Here is a 15,545-nt window from a genome sequence, read left to right as displayed (position 1 = left end):
CTATTCTTCCTCGGTCTGGCACCTCCTCCCCTGCTCTTCCTCGGTCTGGCACCTCCTCCCCTGCTCTGCCTCGATCTGGCACCTCCTCCCCTGTTCTGCCTCGATCTGGCACCTCCTCCCCTGCTCTTCCTCGGTCTGGCACCTCCTCCCCTGCTCTTCCTCGATCTGGCACCTCCTCCCCTGCTCTTCCTCAGTCTGGCACCTCCTCCCCTGATCCACTAACGTTAAGCCCTCTGAGACTAGGTAGCAAAGGGACCAGTGTGGTATGTGACACCAGAAGGTGGTTTCCCCTGCATGTCATGTCCCTCCACTCTTCCGCCCCACTTTTCTTATGACATCAGTACAAGGATTGGTGTGTGAGAAGAAACCAGTCAGTGAGCCTTTGGAAACCAGTGCCTCCAGCATCGCTTCTCTGGGGTTTGATTTGGCATTATCTGCAATCCAGACACTTACCAGCTCTCATACATTTCCAAGAATACAAACCACTTTTTTCATTTTTTACAAAAATGGCTGTCATGTGGCAATGGATTGCTTGATATATCATGTCCAGGAATGTAGAATGTACATTCTAGGAAGTCCTGCTTTTTGCTTCACTCTGCATTCTGGAATTCCCCGTCCTTGTCTATTACAGCTCTAGGCAGAATAAACTCTACAGTGAAGCCTCTGCAATGTGAGGCCTTTGGGCCCAGTTGTTTAAGGCAAGAAAATTCAAGAGCACTGATGTCATTAGTTTGGCTTCCACACCCTGACCAGCAAATGCTGTGCAGACCCATGCAAGCTGACACACACACAGGTGCTTGGTTTTAGCATGATGCCAAAGGGTGACTTTTGGGCTGACATTGAGGCTGAGGGGTGGAGGGGGGAGGACCAAAATCTGCTTTATTTTACAGGCTGCATTAGAGTGCAAAAGTATTCCTGAGGGTGCAGCAGCACAGAAAAACATGCTAAAGTGTTTCATCAAGTGCTAAATTCAGAATTCCTTTTGAATGTCCCTTTACCTCATTTTTTTCTCTGATTTACAAAATAGTTTTCCGTTAATCTTGTTTTATATTTTATGCTCTTGTTGCCATATAACAGCGAGAACTCGGTGTCAAGGGGATAGAATTATGCAATAACAAATATTGACTTTTCCTCAGAGCAGAGCAAACCCAGCAGGCATCTCTCAAACCATACAGCCATGAAAAGTTCAGCCTACCTCAAATACAGTTACCTGCCCCTCCAGGAGCTCTAAAAGCTAATCAGCCAGATGGTCCGGTGGAGCAGGTGCGTGACAGGGACTGTCACACACAGGTGTGGTCAGTGTGTCTACTGCGCGACAAAGAAACTCCACGCTCTGTGCAGTGGGTTCGGAGTTCATGCAGCGTGAGTATGCAGAACAAGGAAGATGAAGCAAAGTGATCCCATGACTCCTGGACATGACTCAGGACGCTTGGTTCTGTGATAGTGTGTCGCTCGGATGGTTCTGTGACAGTGTGTCGCTCGGATGGTTCTGTGACAGTGTGTCGCTCGGATGGTTCTGTGACAGTGTGTCGCTCGAATGGTTCTGTGATAGTGTGTCGCTCGGATGGTTCTGTGACAGTGTGTCGCTCGGATGGTTCTGTGATAGTGTGTCGCTCGAATGGTTCTGTGACAGTGTGTCGCTCGGATGGTTCTGTGACAGTGTGTCGCTCGGATGGTTCTGTGACAGTGTGTCGCTCGGATGGTTCTGTGATAGTGTGTCGCTCGGATGGTTCTGTGATAGTGTGTCGCTCGGATGGTTCTGTGATAGTGTGTCGCTCGGATGGTTCTGTGATAGTGTGTCGCTCGGATGGTTCTGTGACAGTGTGTCGCTCGGATGGTTCTGTGACAGTGTGTCGCTCGGATGGTTCTGTGACAGTGTGTCGCTCGGATGGTTCTGTGACAGTGTGTCGCTCGGATAGTTCTGTGACAGTGTGTCGCTCGGATGGTTCTGTGATAGTGTGTCACTCGGATGGTTCTGTGATAGTGTGTCGCTCAGATGGTTCTATGAAATAAGGCCTCTTGTTTGGCTCTCATTTGAGACATGTTTGAGCCAGACACCGTTCACATGGGTGACCAGCTATGAACCACATGCAGAGATGTAACTGATCCAGTGGAGCTGCCCAGTAAAATCAGGAAGACCCACTGGAAATGGCCACGACTGACATGCCGTGCTCACTAGCAGGGCTGAAAGCGTGACTAAACCCAGCTGGCAGTGTCATCACCATATGACTTGCACAGAGATATCAGTGTTCTGCACGTGGTTTATCTAAGGAAAAAGTGTATATTCTGTATGTTCCTTATTAATAGTATCACACATCGCATTCCAGATAACTTGGAACTTGAACATTTACAACCTCCTACTTAAAAAAGCACTATTGAACAGCTGAATGGAATGGATTTGTTATGCCAATTTGCGCAAGTGAATGCTAATTTCGCTTGAAGTTTGATGCTAACATAAGGTGGCAATTCTCACAGAATTTCTCACTGAAATGATTACATAGTAAACTATGATGCATACTGTGTGATCAGCAAATAAGCATCTCTTTGCTTCTGTGTCGCTGTCTCTCTCCAAACCCGGTAACACGGTACCGAGCCGACCCTTCTGCAGTGGAAAACTGAAGTGAGCCGGAACCGTGCTATAACTCGCCTCTTGTATGGCTTGGGCACGGCTTGGGCACGGCTTGGTTCCCGCATGCTAATGGAAAAGTTGTATTAGTCTTCTGGCATGCCAAGCCTTAACGTGGCTCAGTCACAGTTAAAAAGGCCTGTGAGCTCCCTGGGGAAACCAAACGGGCCAAGCCAGGCTCCCATCATCATGCACTGTGGTGCTCTTGGGCTGGGGATCCTTTGCCACATCCAGAAAACGTTCCATCTCCCTGCAATGTGCATAATAATTCCTTCAGGGTGTGTCTGCCCTGGAATTTCTGGAGCTTTCCACAAAGGCACAAACGTCACACGGACATTGGCTTTGGTCACCCCCACTTCCTGTTTACAGTTCAAGCATCTCACATCCAAATAGCTACGGCCCTTAATCTAAGTGGTTTTAAACATGAAATGATTATTGATGACAGACGCGGCAGTTCCAGCGTCTCAGAAACACACTCCGGGGAATCTCCCGCACTCCAGCGTCATCAATTTACGGAGAATGGTGTAATGAACAAAAAACATCCAGTCCCCAGAGAGTTCTGTGGCTGGAAACCTTATTATTGAGAGGTCAGAGGAGAATGGTTAGAGCTGTTAAAGCACCAGGAAGGCCACTCGGGCAGAAATAACAGCTCAGTACAGCAGCAGTGTGCAGAAAGGCTTCTCCCAACACATAACTCATCAACTTACTCACTGCTGTGGCTCAGGGCACACAAGGTCCCATCTGGTGATATAAAGGGCTCCTTAATAATGAGTATATTAAACCAAAGTTGTATTTTTATAGAATGAAATATGAATAATAGTAGTAATTATAAGAATGATAATTATTTGTAGCTGGAACTCCAGATATCACCACATCCCAGGATTATTTTATTGCCTTGCTTTTACGTGGACCTTTGCCCCACATTCAGCCGGGGGGAGACAGGAAGTTAAGCACTGCTAAGTGTGAGCACTGGAGCCAGCGCCTGCTCCCCCCCCCCAAAAAAAAAAAAACAAAAAAAACAGTTCCATGCATATGAAATGGGACTCGTCCACATGGGAAAGTTCCGGAATCTATAACAAGCCCAGATGACGGGTCATGTTTCAGTCGCTGAGATGCTGAGGGGGAGGAAGGGACCCGCGACCAAAACAATACGATGTTAAAGAACTCAGGAGGAGTCTTTAGATTAATGGCTCTTAGCGGCACTAACGTTGAGCTGGAGAGTTTCCAACACGCCGTGCGAAAGCGTGAGGCAGAATCCTGTGCCAAGTGAATAGACAAAATGTCAGCGGTCAGGAAGAGGAAGCATGGGGCCCACTTGGGGGGGACACGGAGATCTTCAGGCAATAAAGCATCTGGCCCCCGGGTGTCCCCACCGACAAACCAGCCCATCCGCCCCACCCTTTGGCTTAGCGTGGCCAGGCTATATTTATCTGTGGCAAGGCCCAGTCTCACCGGAATGGCGATAACAGCGGCTGTGGGTTGCATTGTTCTGCAACGGACGTATCACGGCAACACAATGCCTCCCACTTACAGGCAGCACAGCCCGGTGCTCCAGGGCAGGACTTGTGAGGCCACGCCCCTTCCTGCTTGCTGAGGGGGGAAGCTTGAGGGCCGCATGAGCCCCGGGGTTGAGGGTTCACATTTTGGGTGGGGAGGGCGACTCTGTCCATGTAAAGGCGGGATTGTTTAAGGAGACGGGCTGCTGCCTGTTCCCACGCCTCACGTTGTTTGTCTTGCAGGTGTTTCCCATTTTCTTTGAGCTCCCGCTTTTCAGCCGTCGGCCACTTGTGCGCCGGCCCTCTCACTAGCACTCTCAGCTGTGACGGAGAGCCCCAGCACTCCTAAGTTTCAAACATTCCCCTTCTATTCCTCCTTTATTGCTCTTCGTTTTTGAAGGACCTCAGAGTGAGTTTGGTAGGAGGAGTTTGCTGGGCTTGCAGGAGTGTGATACTCAAAGCATCCAGACAGGTGCAGCTGATGACAGATAAACTGTATTGTGCTGTGCATTTGACAGCAACTGCACTAGCTGTAGCCCGTGCAAACAGTAGCCTGTGATACCTGCTATCTTTGATGACTGTGAGCTACACTAGCTGTAGCCCATGCAAACAGTACCCTGTGATACCTGCAATTTTTTTGACTGTGAGCTGCACTAACTGTAGCCCATGCAAACAGTACCCTGTGATACCTGCAATTTTTTTGACTGTGAGCTACACTAACTGTAGCCCATGCAAACAGTACCCTGTGATACCTGTTATCTTTGATGGCTGTGAGCTACACTAACTGTAGCCCATGCAAACAGTACCCTGTGATACCTGTTATCTTTGATGGCTGTGAGCTACACTAACTGTAGCCCATGCAAACAGTACCCTGTGATACCTGTTATCTTTGATGGCTGTGAGCTACACTAACTGTAGCCCATGCAAACAGTACCATGTGATACCTGTTATCTTTGATGGCTGTGAGCTACACTAACTGTAGCCCATGCAAACAGTACCCTGTGATACCTGTTATCTTTGATGGCTGTGAGCTACACTAACTGTAGCCCATGCAAACAGTACCCTGTGATACCTGTTATCTTTGATGGCTGTGAGCTACACTAACTGTAGCCCATGCAAACAGTACCATGTGATACCTGTTATCTTTGATGGCTGTGAGCTACACTAACTGTAGCCCATGCAAACAGTACCCTGTGATACCTGTTATCTTTGATGGCTGTGAGCTACACTAACTGTAGCCCATGCAAACAGTACCCTGTGATACCTGCTATCTTTGATGACTGTGAGCTGCACTAGCAGTTGGCCATGATATTGCCCGTAGTCTTTGCCAGCACTGGTGTGCACTAACTGCAGCCCAGGGGCTGACCCCTCCTCCACTTCTTTCCGCCAGCCCGCTATATCCTGCCTTCCCAGTGGCAGCTGGCGCGGCAGCAGTGAGCGCCGCCAGATCTTTGCTAAATGCGTGGGCGTCCGTGGTACCCCTGGCACCCTGCTGGCTCACTCTCCTGCGATGTATCTGAGATGTGCACCTGAAGGTCTGCAGGATACCGTAAAAATGCAAAAAACATTCGCATGAAGGCTGATGATTGTGTGTCACGGCTAATTGGTATGCAGAGGATTTATCATCCTTCCAGCGGATACATAATAGTTCTCTAATATTAAATGAAATTCAACCCGTTTAACATTTGTTTCGAATTTTATTTGTCACAGTCATAAATATATGCTGAACATCTGCGGAGTGAATTTGGTTTTCCAGCTGCTTCCTGCTTGTAATGAAATGCATAATTCAAAGAAAATATCAAGTATAAAAAGATAAGCTTGAAATGCTAAAAATGAAGTGACAACAATACAGACAAAAATGAAAATAGATATCAAGGACGTCGGTAGTAGTAAAGAGATGTGTGATGAAAGGGTGGGATGTCGTAAGGGGTTTGCTGGATTCCTTGTTTGATGCACGAAAGCCTGAGGGTAGAAGCTTTTCTCACTCTCCCTGCTTTGGAAAATAAGCTCCGTTGACCAGAAATCAAATGTTATTTGCAAATGCTATGCTAAGCACTATACCAGCAATGCATGTAGAGCATACAGGCTGAGCATGTTATGGTATGTTGTGTTTACTGGAAACCAGTGGCGGACTAATATGGACTCCGGGGAATAAATATTAAGCATGAATTGTTCTTCCTTTGCTCATTTCTCTCCCTCACCCTGACCCCTGACCCCTCGTCTGACCGGACTCTGCTGGCTGCTGTAGGAGACAGACCCCCCAGTCATAAAGCAGCAACCGCGGCTGTGCCGCTTGGCGAAGAGCGAGCAGGGATACGGCTTCAACCTACACAGCGACAAGACCCGACCCGGGCAGTTCATCCGCTCCGTGGATCCGGGCTCACCGGCCGAGAAGGCGGGGCTCCAGCCCAAGGACAGGCTCGTCGAGGTGAGGAGGGGTGGAGGTGCAGTGGAGATGATTGACTGAAGGAGAGGACCATCACAGGATGCTTTAACAAGGGTCCTGGGTGTGAGAGCATGGCTGACTTCCATGCCTGACTCTTCCAGGGTGTCATTTATTTATTTATTTTTGTCAGATTTCTGTCCTGTTGAGATAAAAAAAAACACTCTTTTCCTCAGAGCTTTATATATCATCAAATATCGGAATTATAACAAATATAGCTGAACATGACCTAAGGACTCAGTGGACAGCATTGCTGGCAGATGCCTCCAGGGTTAGCGGTTCAGATTTTGCTGTTGCTCTGTGTGTGCGGAGTTTGCACGTTGCTCCTGCCACATGGGTTCCTCTGGCAGCCCTGAGACATGCCGTTAGGCCGTCTGGTGTCTGTATTTCCCAAAGTGCATGAATGCGCGTGTCATTGTGCCCTGTGATAGACTGGCATCTAGGGTGAAGTCCAGCCTTGTGGGTCCAGCCTGCCTGCAAGAGGCTCCTATCCCCCTTTGCCCTTCCCAAGTATGACCAGGATAAGCAGTTAAACGATAATATAAGGCATCGGCAATTCTGTGAAAGGAGGGGGGGGGCAGTCTGCTCTTAAACTCTCTTCCATTCGAAATGTAAGTGATGTCATCATCGGGAGAACGTGAGGACATGGTAAAGTTGACACGCTAAGGAAGGTGCCGAATCTATGACCGAAATAGGACTGTCAGTGTAACAGGAAGACAACCCCCTCAGCACACCCCCCTCAGCACACATGTGGGGTCTGCATGTCCCCTCCTTTATATGCTTTGTCGAGTTTAACCCTGTTTCCGTGTTTAATTACCGACCTAGTTCGTCACCCTCAAAGGGAAAACATCAGCAACCTCCTGGGACGTTGCTCCCTGGCCTTGATCCCATGGGGCTCCTGGGTTACACGGGCAGTGCTCCTGTTTTCTTGGTCTCCTTTGAAGAGATCGGGGACAAAGGTGTGGTAGCAGTGAGAATGTAGCTGCAGTGAGGATTCCCATGCTGCCCTGCGAGCTCCCTCCCATGTTAAACAACGGGCCGCTCCCTCACCAGAAGGCAGCGATGGGTAATTACCTCAGTGAAAGGCTAGTTACTCATCCTTTCTTCTGTTATTTTTCCCCTTCCTCCGTTCGTCACTCACTGGTTCATTTGCAGGATGTGAATGTGTCAAATATCAAAATTGCTACCACCTGGAAACACAGTGCACTCATGACTTAAGAGGAATACAGTGTGATTACACCGCAATGAGAAAAACAACAGGAGTTTGTTGTTGACCAGTTCAACATATTATATCATTCATAGGAAGATACCACAGAAATACATGATGTAACAACAGCCTCACGTGTCTCAGTGTCTCAAAATCTGTGTCTTCCTGCTCATCACATGAACATCAGGGGTTTTCCAAGCACCAACACAGGGTCACTCAGGGGTTTGCCGGCACCAACACAGGGTCACTCAGGGGTTTGCCGGCACCAACACAGGGTCACTCAGGGGTTTTCCGGCACCAACACAGGGTCACTCAGGGGTTTTCCGGCACCAACACAGGGTCACTCAGGGGTTTGCCGGCACCAGCACAGGGTCACTCAGGGGTTTTCCGGCACCAACACAGGGTCACTCAGGGGTTTTCCGGCACCAGCACAGGGTCACTCAGGGGTTTGCCGGCACCAGCACAGGGTCACTCAGGGGTTTGCCGGCACCAGCACAGGGTCACTCAGGGGTTTGCCGGCACCAGCACAGGGTCACTCAGGGGTTTGCCGGCACCAGCACAGGGTCACTCAGGGGTTTCCCGGCACCAACACAGGGTCACTCAGGGGTTTGCCGGCACCAACACAGGGTCACTCAGGGGTTTGCCGGCACCAGCACAGGGTCACTCAGGGGTTTGCCGGCACCAACACAGGGTCACTCAGGGGTTTGCCGGCACCAACACAGGGTCACTCAGGGGTTTGCCGGCACCAGCACACGGTCACTCAGGGGTTTGCCGGCACCAGCACACGGTCACTCAGGGGTTTGCCGGCTCCAACACAGGGTCACTCAGGGGTTTGCCGGCTCCAACACAGGGTCACTCAGGGGTTTGCCGGCACCAGCACAGGGTCACTCAGGGGTTTGCCGGCACCAACACAGGGTCACTCAGGGGTTTGCGGGCACCAACACAGGGTCACTCAGGGGTTTGCCGGCACCAGCACAGGGTCACTCAGGGGTTTGCCGGCACCAGCACAGGGTCACTCAGGGGTTTGCCGGCACCAGCACAGGGTCACTCAGGGGTTTGCCGGCACCAGCACAGGGTCACTCAGGGGTTTGCCGGCACCAGCACAGGGTCACTCAGGGGTTTGCCGGCACCAACACAGGGTCACTCAGGGGTTTGCCGGCACCAGCACAGGGTCACTCAGGGGTTTGCCGGCACCAGCACACGGTCACTCAGGGGTTTGCCGGCACCAGCACAGGGTCACTCAGGGGTTTGCCGGCACCAACACAGGGTCACTCAGGGGTTTGCCGGCACCAGCACAGGGTCACTCAGGGGTTTACCGGCACCAGCACACGGTCACTCAGGGGTTTGCCGGCACCAGCACAGGGTCACTCAGGGGTTTGCCGGCACCAGCACAGGGTCACTCAGGGGTTTGCCGGCACCAGCACACGGTCACTCAGGGGTTTGCCGGCACCAGCACAGGGTCACTCAGGGGTTTGCCGGCACCAACACTGGGTCACTCAGGGGTTTGCCGGCACCAGCACAGGGTCACTCAGGGGTTTGCCGGCACCAGCACAGGGTCACGCAGGGGTTTGCCGGCACCAACACAGGGTCACTCAGGGGTTTGCCGGCACCAGCACACGGTCACTCAGGGGTTTGCCGGCACCAGCACAGGGTCACTCAGGGGTTTGCCGGCACCAACACAGGGTCACTCAGGGGTTTGCCGGCACCAGCACAGGGTCACTCAGGGGTTTGCCGGCACCAGCACAGGGTCACTCAGGGGTTTGCCGGCACCAACACTGGGTCACTCAGGGGTTTGCCGGCACCAGCACAGGGTCACTCAGGGGTTTGCCGGCACCAGCACAGGGTCACTCAGGGGTTTGCCGGCACCAGCACAGGGTCACTCAGGGGTTTGCTGGCACTACCCCAGTGACATTCGGGGGTTTGAGGGCAGCAGCTTAGGCTCACTTTGGGAGTTTACAGATAGCAGCTTATGGCCTCTCATGGGTTTGAAGGCACTGGGTCCTACCTGAGTGCCAGGTACCATTTAGCAGGCAGAGGCAGCGTTGCCCCATCAGACAGGCTGCACACAGTCCTTGCACATGTCCCAGTGTGACGGCAGGAGAGCAGAACCCACATAGATCTCGGTAAAAGAAGAACAGAGGCCAGAGTTAAGTGTATTAACATGGACATCCTAGGGTTAGGGAGGCTCCCCACAAACTCCACCACCCGCCAATTGCCTACTTCTTTGGACAACACAAGGAAATAGTTGCCTTGAACCCAAAGTTATATGTCCACAGTGCTTAGAGAGGGAGAAACAGCGCTGTGACTTGGTGAGAACTTGGGGGTCAACGGAAAAGTTTTTGAAATGCTTCTTGATCTCTGCAAGAGGCACTAGCACCATTTATTTGATCCCTGTGTCCCCTGAAGACATGACCTGCTTTAAATAGTCAGGCCAAGGTCCAAGAGAAGGAGGAAAAGGAAAAAGGTTTTATTGCGTTTAAGTTGAAGTGGTGGTTTCACAGAGACACTTGGTTTGACTGCTGAGAACCTTTCAGAAGGCTCCCTTTCACCATCTGCTGGTGGCTCATGGTAGTGTGACTCACTCTCCACAGGTGAACGGCGTCAATATAGAGAATCTCCGCCATGCAGATGTGGTGGCGCTTATCAAGCGGGGGGGCAGTGAGGCCAGGCTGCTGGTGGTGGATCCGGACACAGACGAGCACTTCAAGAAGCAGGGTGTTATTCCCCTGGAAAGCCATGTTGAAGGTGGGGGCATCACTCGCAGTTGGAGCCAGTGGGGGGTGGCTGTACAACGCTTTTTTTGGGGGGGAGGGGACCACCTTCATGGCATAACCCAACACACTGAGGGTGTCCATGTCCACCTCACTCCTCTCGTGTGCAGGCCGCTTGACTACATCCATCACTAATGGCTCCCGTAAGTCTTGGCCCAGTGACAGCTCCACATCCCAGTCCTCCCAGTCCACCAGCTCTGAGCTGAGCAACCCGGATGCCAGCACACAGGTGGGCCTCTGTGGGTCTCTGATGACTGATGTTTTGCCCGCATACCTGTTTGTTTGTGTCTGTTTCATGCCATTTTCATTAAGTGTAGTTGTACATTGTTACCTCCCGGAGTAAAAGTGGGAGTCATTTATTTTTTAAATGTGGCTGGACAGCAAACCTTTCCCCCTGGGGATATATCATAACCGCTATCTGAACAAATTAGTAATAACCCTACACACGGTCTCTTTTGTGCCCCACCCAGGTCCCAGAGGATGACAAGAGGTGCCTGCTTGACCCCTTTGTGGAGAGTGGCCTCCGCCTCAGCCCCACAGCTGCGGAGGCCAAGCGAAAGGCCCAGGCCAAGCGTGGCCACAAGAGGGCACCACAGATGGACTGGAACAAAAAATACGAGATCTTCAGCAACTTCTGACGGCCTCACATTTACTGCCCCGCCCACTGCCTGACCAAAATAATATACGTACTTGTAGTTAAACCTCAGACCATTTAAAAAGGGGGAGACGTTTTTGCATGTGGCAAAATATGCAAAATAATGCTATGGGATGCAGAGAACCTAATCTCCAGATGATCAGCTGCACAGTCAATCATCCAGTTACGACAGTGTTTCCTAAAGCGGTCAGCAGGGCACACTGGACGGATCAATATATTTGTTTTATGCCAGTTCCCAGCACACGTGTGAGGTATTTAGAGTTCCTGATTGCTTTGGTCTTGTTCTGGAAACTGGAATAAAACAAAAATGTGGGTCTGTCCACTGTGCCTCCAGGACAGGTTTGAGAAACACTGAGTTATGATATAAATATATATCCAAACATACACATATATTTCTATGCCACAGAAACATGTTGTAAATGTTTGTATAGCTGCATAACCTCGTTTACAGGGGAGAAGTTTCTTAACCGATTTGTCAGCTGTGTCAAGGCAGAACCTTTGCCTTCAAAGTCAACAGAATAACTCCTGTCGCTGGACACTCCCCTTTGTCCCCCCCTCTCCGCCATTTCTGCATTTACTCCTGTCGCTGGACACTCCCCTTTGTCCCCCCCCCTCCGCCATTTCTGCATTTACTCGTGTCGCTGGACACTCCCCTTTGTCCCCCCCTCTCCGCCATTTCTGCATTTACTCGTGTCGCTGGACACTCCCCTTTGTCCCCCCCTCTCCGCCATTTCTGCATTTACTCGTGTCGCTGGACACTCCCCTTTGTCCCCCTCCTCTCCACCTTTTCTGCATTTACTCGTGTCGCTGGACACTCCCCTTTGTCCCCCTCCTCTCCACCTTTTCTGCATTTACTCGTGTCGCTGGACACTCCCCTTTGTCCCCCTCCTCTCCGCCATTTCTGCATTTACTCGTGTCGCTGGACACTCCCCTTTGTCCCCCTCCTCTCCGCCATTTCTGCATTTACTCTTGTCGCTGGACACTCCCCTTTGTCCCCCTCCTCTCCGCCATTTCTGCATTTACTCTTGTCGCTGGACACTCCCCTTTGTCCCCCTCCTCTCCACCTTTTCTGCATTTACTCGTGTCGCTGGACACTCCCCTTTGTCCCCCTCCTCTCCACCTTTTCTGCATTTACTCGTGTCGCTGGACACTCCCCTTTGTCCCCCTCCTCTCCACCTTTTCTGCATTTACTCGTGTCGCTGGACACTCCCCTTTGTCCCCCTCCTCTCCGCCATTTCTGCATTTACTCTTGTCGCTGGACACTCCCCTTTGTCCCCCTCCTCTCCGCCATTTCTGCATTTACTCTTGTCGCTGGACACTCCCCTTTGTCCCCCTCCTCTCCGCCATTTCTGCATTTACTCGTGTCGCTGGACGCTCCTATTTGTCTCGATTCTCTCTGCCTTTTCAGAGACACATTTTCTCTGCGCTGTTTACATTACATATACTGCTGATCCTCCATGGAGGCTCCACCATATACAATGGCAGTGCTGCACCCAAAATAGTGGTTATGGGGCATGATGCTGGGGGTGGGGAGTCTGGGCACATTTTTGGGGACGTTTCAGCCCAAGGAGAGAAGGGTGAGGCTTTCCTGCTGTTCTCCAGACCTCCTCCCATATTTGAGTCACAAAACTGAGCAGAGGGAGAGGAGAATATGAGGTCGGGGGGGCAAAGAAAGAGGAGGAGAAACGGGAGAGCAGGAGGTAACAACGGAGAAGACAGGAAAAGGGTAAGGAAGAGTGGACTGGCAGGAAGATGGATGGAACTGAGACAAGGAAGAGAGAATTGGGAGAGAAAAGGAAGCGAAGAGGGACCGCCAAACTGCTGCGTCCCTGTCCTGGAGGAGGTCCGCCGAGAAGCGGACCTCAGACAGACCCAGCCTTCCTGAGCCACGTGTCGACTGTGCGACCCAGTCACCCAACCAGATGCTGTGAATGGTTTTACTATTTGTTACTTAGCGAATAGGTCTTCAATGAAAACATGCATGGGATTTTGGCAAATGGCCCTTGTGCCATGATGTATCGAGAGAAAGCGCTTCAGACCTGGGGTTTAGAGTTCACTCTGCCTCCTGCTGGCCATTTTATGTCACTGCTGGACTTTTGGCCAAAACGGCTGTACTATTACTTTGTGCACTTGTGCCTTTTGGTGTGCTTCAGCTGTCCTTCACGCACTGCTGACAGGATTCCTGCTTGAGGGCCTATGGCTTCAGATAGCCCTGCTCATGCATGGAGCTGAGCTGTGTACTGAACCAATGTGCACCAGGCATCGCAGGGTGCACTGGTTCCCAATAAAGTGTGACTTTTCATGTACTGGGTGTGTCATAGCACTTGAAAAGAACTGGAACATGCTCTCGATGGCCTCTTTGTTCATGATGCCCAGGAGACACTCCTACTAGGGTCATTTTATCCATACAGCCATCACCATAACCACTTAATCCCAACTGGGGTCTCGGGGGATCTGGGGTCTATCCCAGGAACAATGGGCAGAGGCGGGAACCAACCCTGGGCAGTCGCCAACACACCACAGGGCGTCATTTTATCCATACATCCATTTTCTGTGACCACTTGTCCGATTCAGGGTCATGTGGAGTCTAGAGCCTATGGGCACAAGGCAGGGAACAGCCCAGGATGGGGGGGGGGGGGGGCACCAGATCACAAGGCAAACTCCCACACCATTCACACCAATAGACGGTATGGTAACTTCAGTTAACCTCAGTGTGTTTGGGGGAGGGGTTGGAAATAGGAGCACCAGGCAGAGACCCCCGCAACAACAAAGAGAGAGCATGTGAACTCCACACAGAGCCATAGCGGAGACTCGAACCCTGGTCCCAGAAGTCAGAGGCAGCAGCAGTAACCAACGTGCCACCATGCTGCCCCAGCTCACCTCATACGCAGGTAATCAGAACTGAGGGCTCACTTTGGACCGGACCCCAGCCTGCCACAGAGAAGGCCATGAGTAGGATAGAAACCCACACAGATACAGAACATTTACAGTCTGCATTTTCGATTCAAGATTCAGGAGCAAGTGGTGTGAAATCGTTACAGCTACATATTATACATCAATTATAGCAGTGAAAGAACGGTACATTGCAGAACACCACTCAAAGAGGTAGTAAGCACTTTATTTGACTGTGAATCGAACTGAGATTAAACTGACTCCTGGGAATTGCTATCAGAACAGCCAATACTGTACCGGCTTCAAATGAGCTAATCGCCGGTAGCAAAAATATGATATACTCAAAGTTACTCTTGGTAAACAGGATCTTATAACTCTAAGAGTGACCACAGCTGTGACACACCAGCGGCTCTCTGGGTTTTTCCACAGGTTTACATGTAACATCGCAGGCGAGCAAGAACCTCCAGGAGGACTGAGCAATCCCACAATCCCATGCTCGGAAGGCACATGCCACGATCATGCCAATATTAATGATTATATTACGACATGCGTGTAAAACAGGCAATAAATGCATTTCCTTAATCACCTTTGCAATGTTTTAAGGAAATTTCACACAAGCTGAATGCTTAAATAGCTGTGAACGGGAATGTAGGAACAGGTGGCGGAGTTCGAACACTCATTGTGTTGCATAACGCCTGCACTAAAAACTTGGAAACAGTGGAATGCAAATAAAAATATTTCGCTGGCTGTACTTGGTCCAGGGAGAGGCCCAACAGGGCCGGCTGGTTCTGAACAGCAGAAGACGGGGCTCTTGCTACACACTGCAAACCCCCACCTTCACCTACCTCATTTTCTTTGTGTCAGAATTCCCTTTTGTGTCCTGCTCCTCACCTCTGGTCAATGTGTATATGTATCCCAGGAACACAGTTCATGTCCACATGAGCGATAAACACCTTGTCAGTGACCTCTTTGGTCTCAGAGTGGCCTTCAGCCTCCTAATCGTCAGCCTGTCCTCGACTCCGCCCAGGGACGCCCACGTTGATCGTGTCTAGTCTCACACAGGAAAAATTGGCGCTAACCTCAGGCTGAAGCTCTGTTTGTAGCTCTGTAGTGTCCCACCTGTGGCCCTTCTCAGGCAAGTAAAAACAGAGCAGTTACACGATGCTCAGGGAATGTATGGTCTGGTCAGCTTGCACACAGATGTTGCCCCTGTAAAATGCTGCCCTCTAGTGGTATGTGAGGGACCAGGGAGCCCTTGGGAGATTGACCTTGCATTCTAGAATGCATGAAAAACACAACATACACACTTCACTTCCAGTAAATGTCTTCTTGCCACTTCACTCCCTTTGCTCAGTGTCTATTTAGATGTGGACTAGAAAGAGTGCAGGTTCTTTAGACAGAACAGAGTGGAAAATATTTTCTAATTCAGACTCATAACTTAATAACAACGTTGTA

The 15,545-nt window shown here is 50.8% G+C and overlaps 1 protein-coding gene and 2 long non-coding RNA genes across 3 annotated transcripts in view; 1 reads left to right on the top strand and 2 right to left on the bottom strand.

Annotated features, from left to right (window-relative positions):
* Positions 1-13,504, top strand: part of LOC125742974 (Na(+)/H(+) exchange regulatory cofactor NHE-RF2) — a 29,444-nt gene extending 15,940 nt beyond the window's left edge. The window contains exons 3-6 of the mRNA XM_049015510.1: positions 6,371-6,550; positions 10,364-10,517; positions 10,654-10,772; positions 11,014-13,504. Of these exons, the coding sequence (XP_048871467.1) occupies positions 6,371-6,550; positions 10,364-10,517; positions 10,654-10,772; positions 11,014-11,181 (621 nt within the window). The 3' untranslated portion in view covers positions 11,182-13,504. The remainder of the gene's footprint in view (positions 1-6,370; positions 6,551-10,363; positions 10,518-10,653; positions 10,773-11,013) is intronic.
* Positions 4,920-5,389, bottom strand: LOC125742977 (uncharacterized). The gene is made up of 3 exons (XR_007398249.1): positions 5,259-5,389; positions 5,067-5,194; positions 4,920-5,002 (listed from the first exon to the last, which is right to left on the bottom strand). It is a non-coding gene; the product is annotated as an uncharacterized LOC125742977 (long non-coding RNA).
* On the bottom strand, positions 5,800-8,936 carry LOC125742975 (uncharacterized). The gene is made up of 2 exons (XR_007398244.1): positions 7,640-8,936; positions 5,800-7,501 (listed from the first exon to the last, which is right to left on the bottom strand). It is a non-coding gene; the product is annotated as an uncharacterized LOC125742975 (long non-coding RNA).
* Positions 13,505-15,545: the final 2,041 nt, after the last annotated feature.

The sequence above is a fragment of the Brienomyrus brachyistius genome, chromosome 5, assembly GCF_023856365.1.
Source record: "Brienomyrus brachyistius isolate T26 chromosome 5, BBRACH_0.4, whole genome shotgun sequence".
NCBI lineage: Eukaryota > Metazoa > Chordata > Actinopteri > Osteoglossiformes > Mormyridae > Brienomyrus > Brienomyrus brachyistius.
This window is presented reverse-complemented; position numbering and strand designations above follow the sequence as displayed.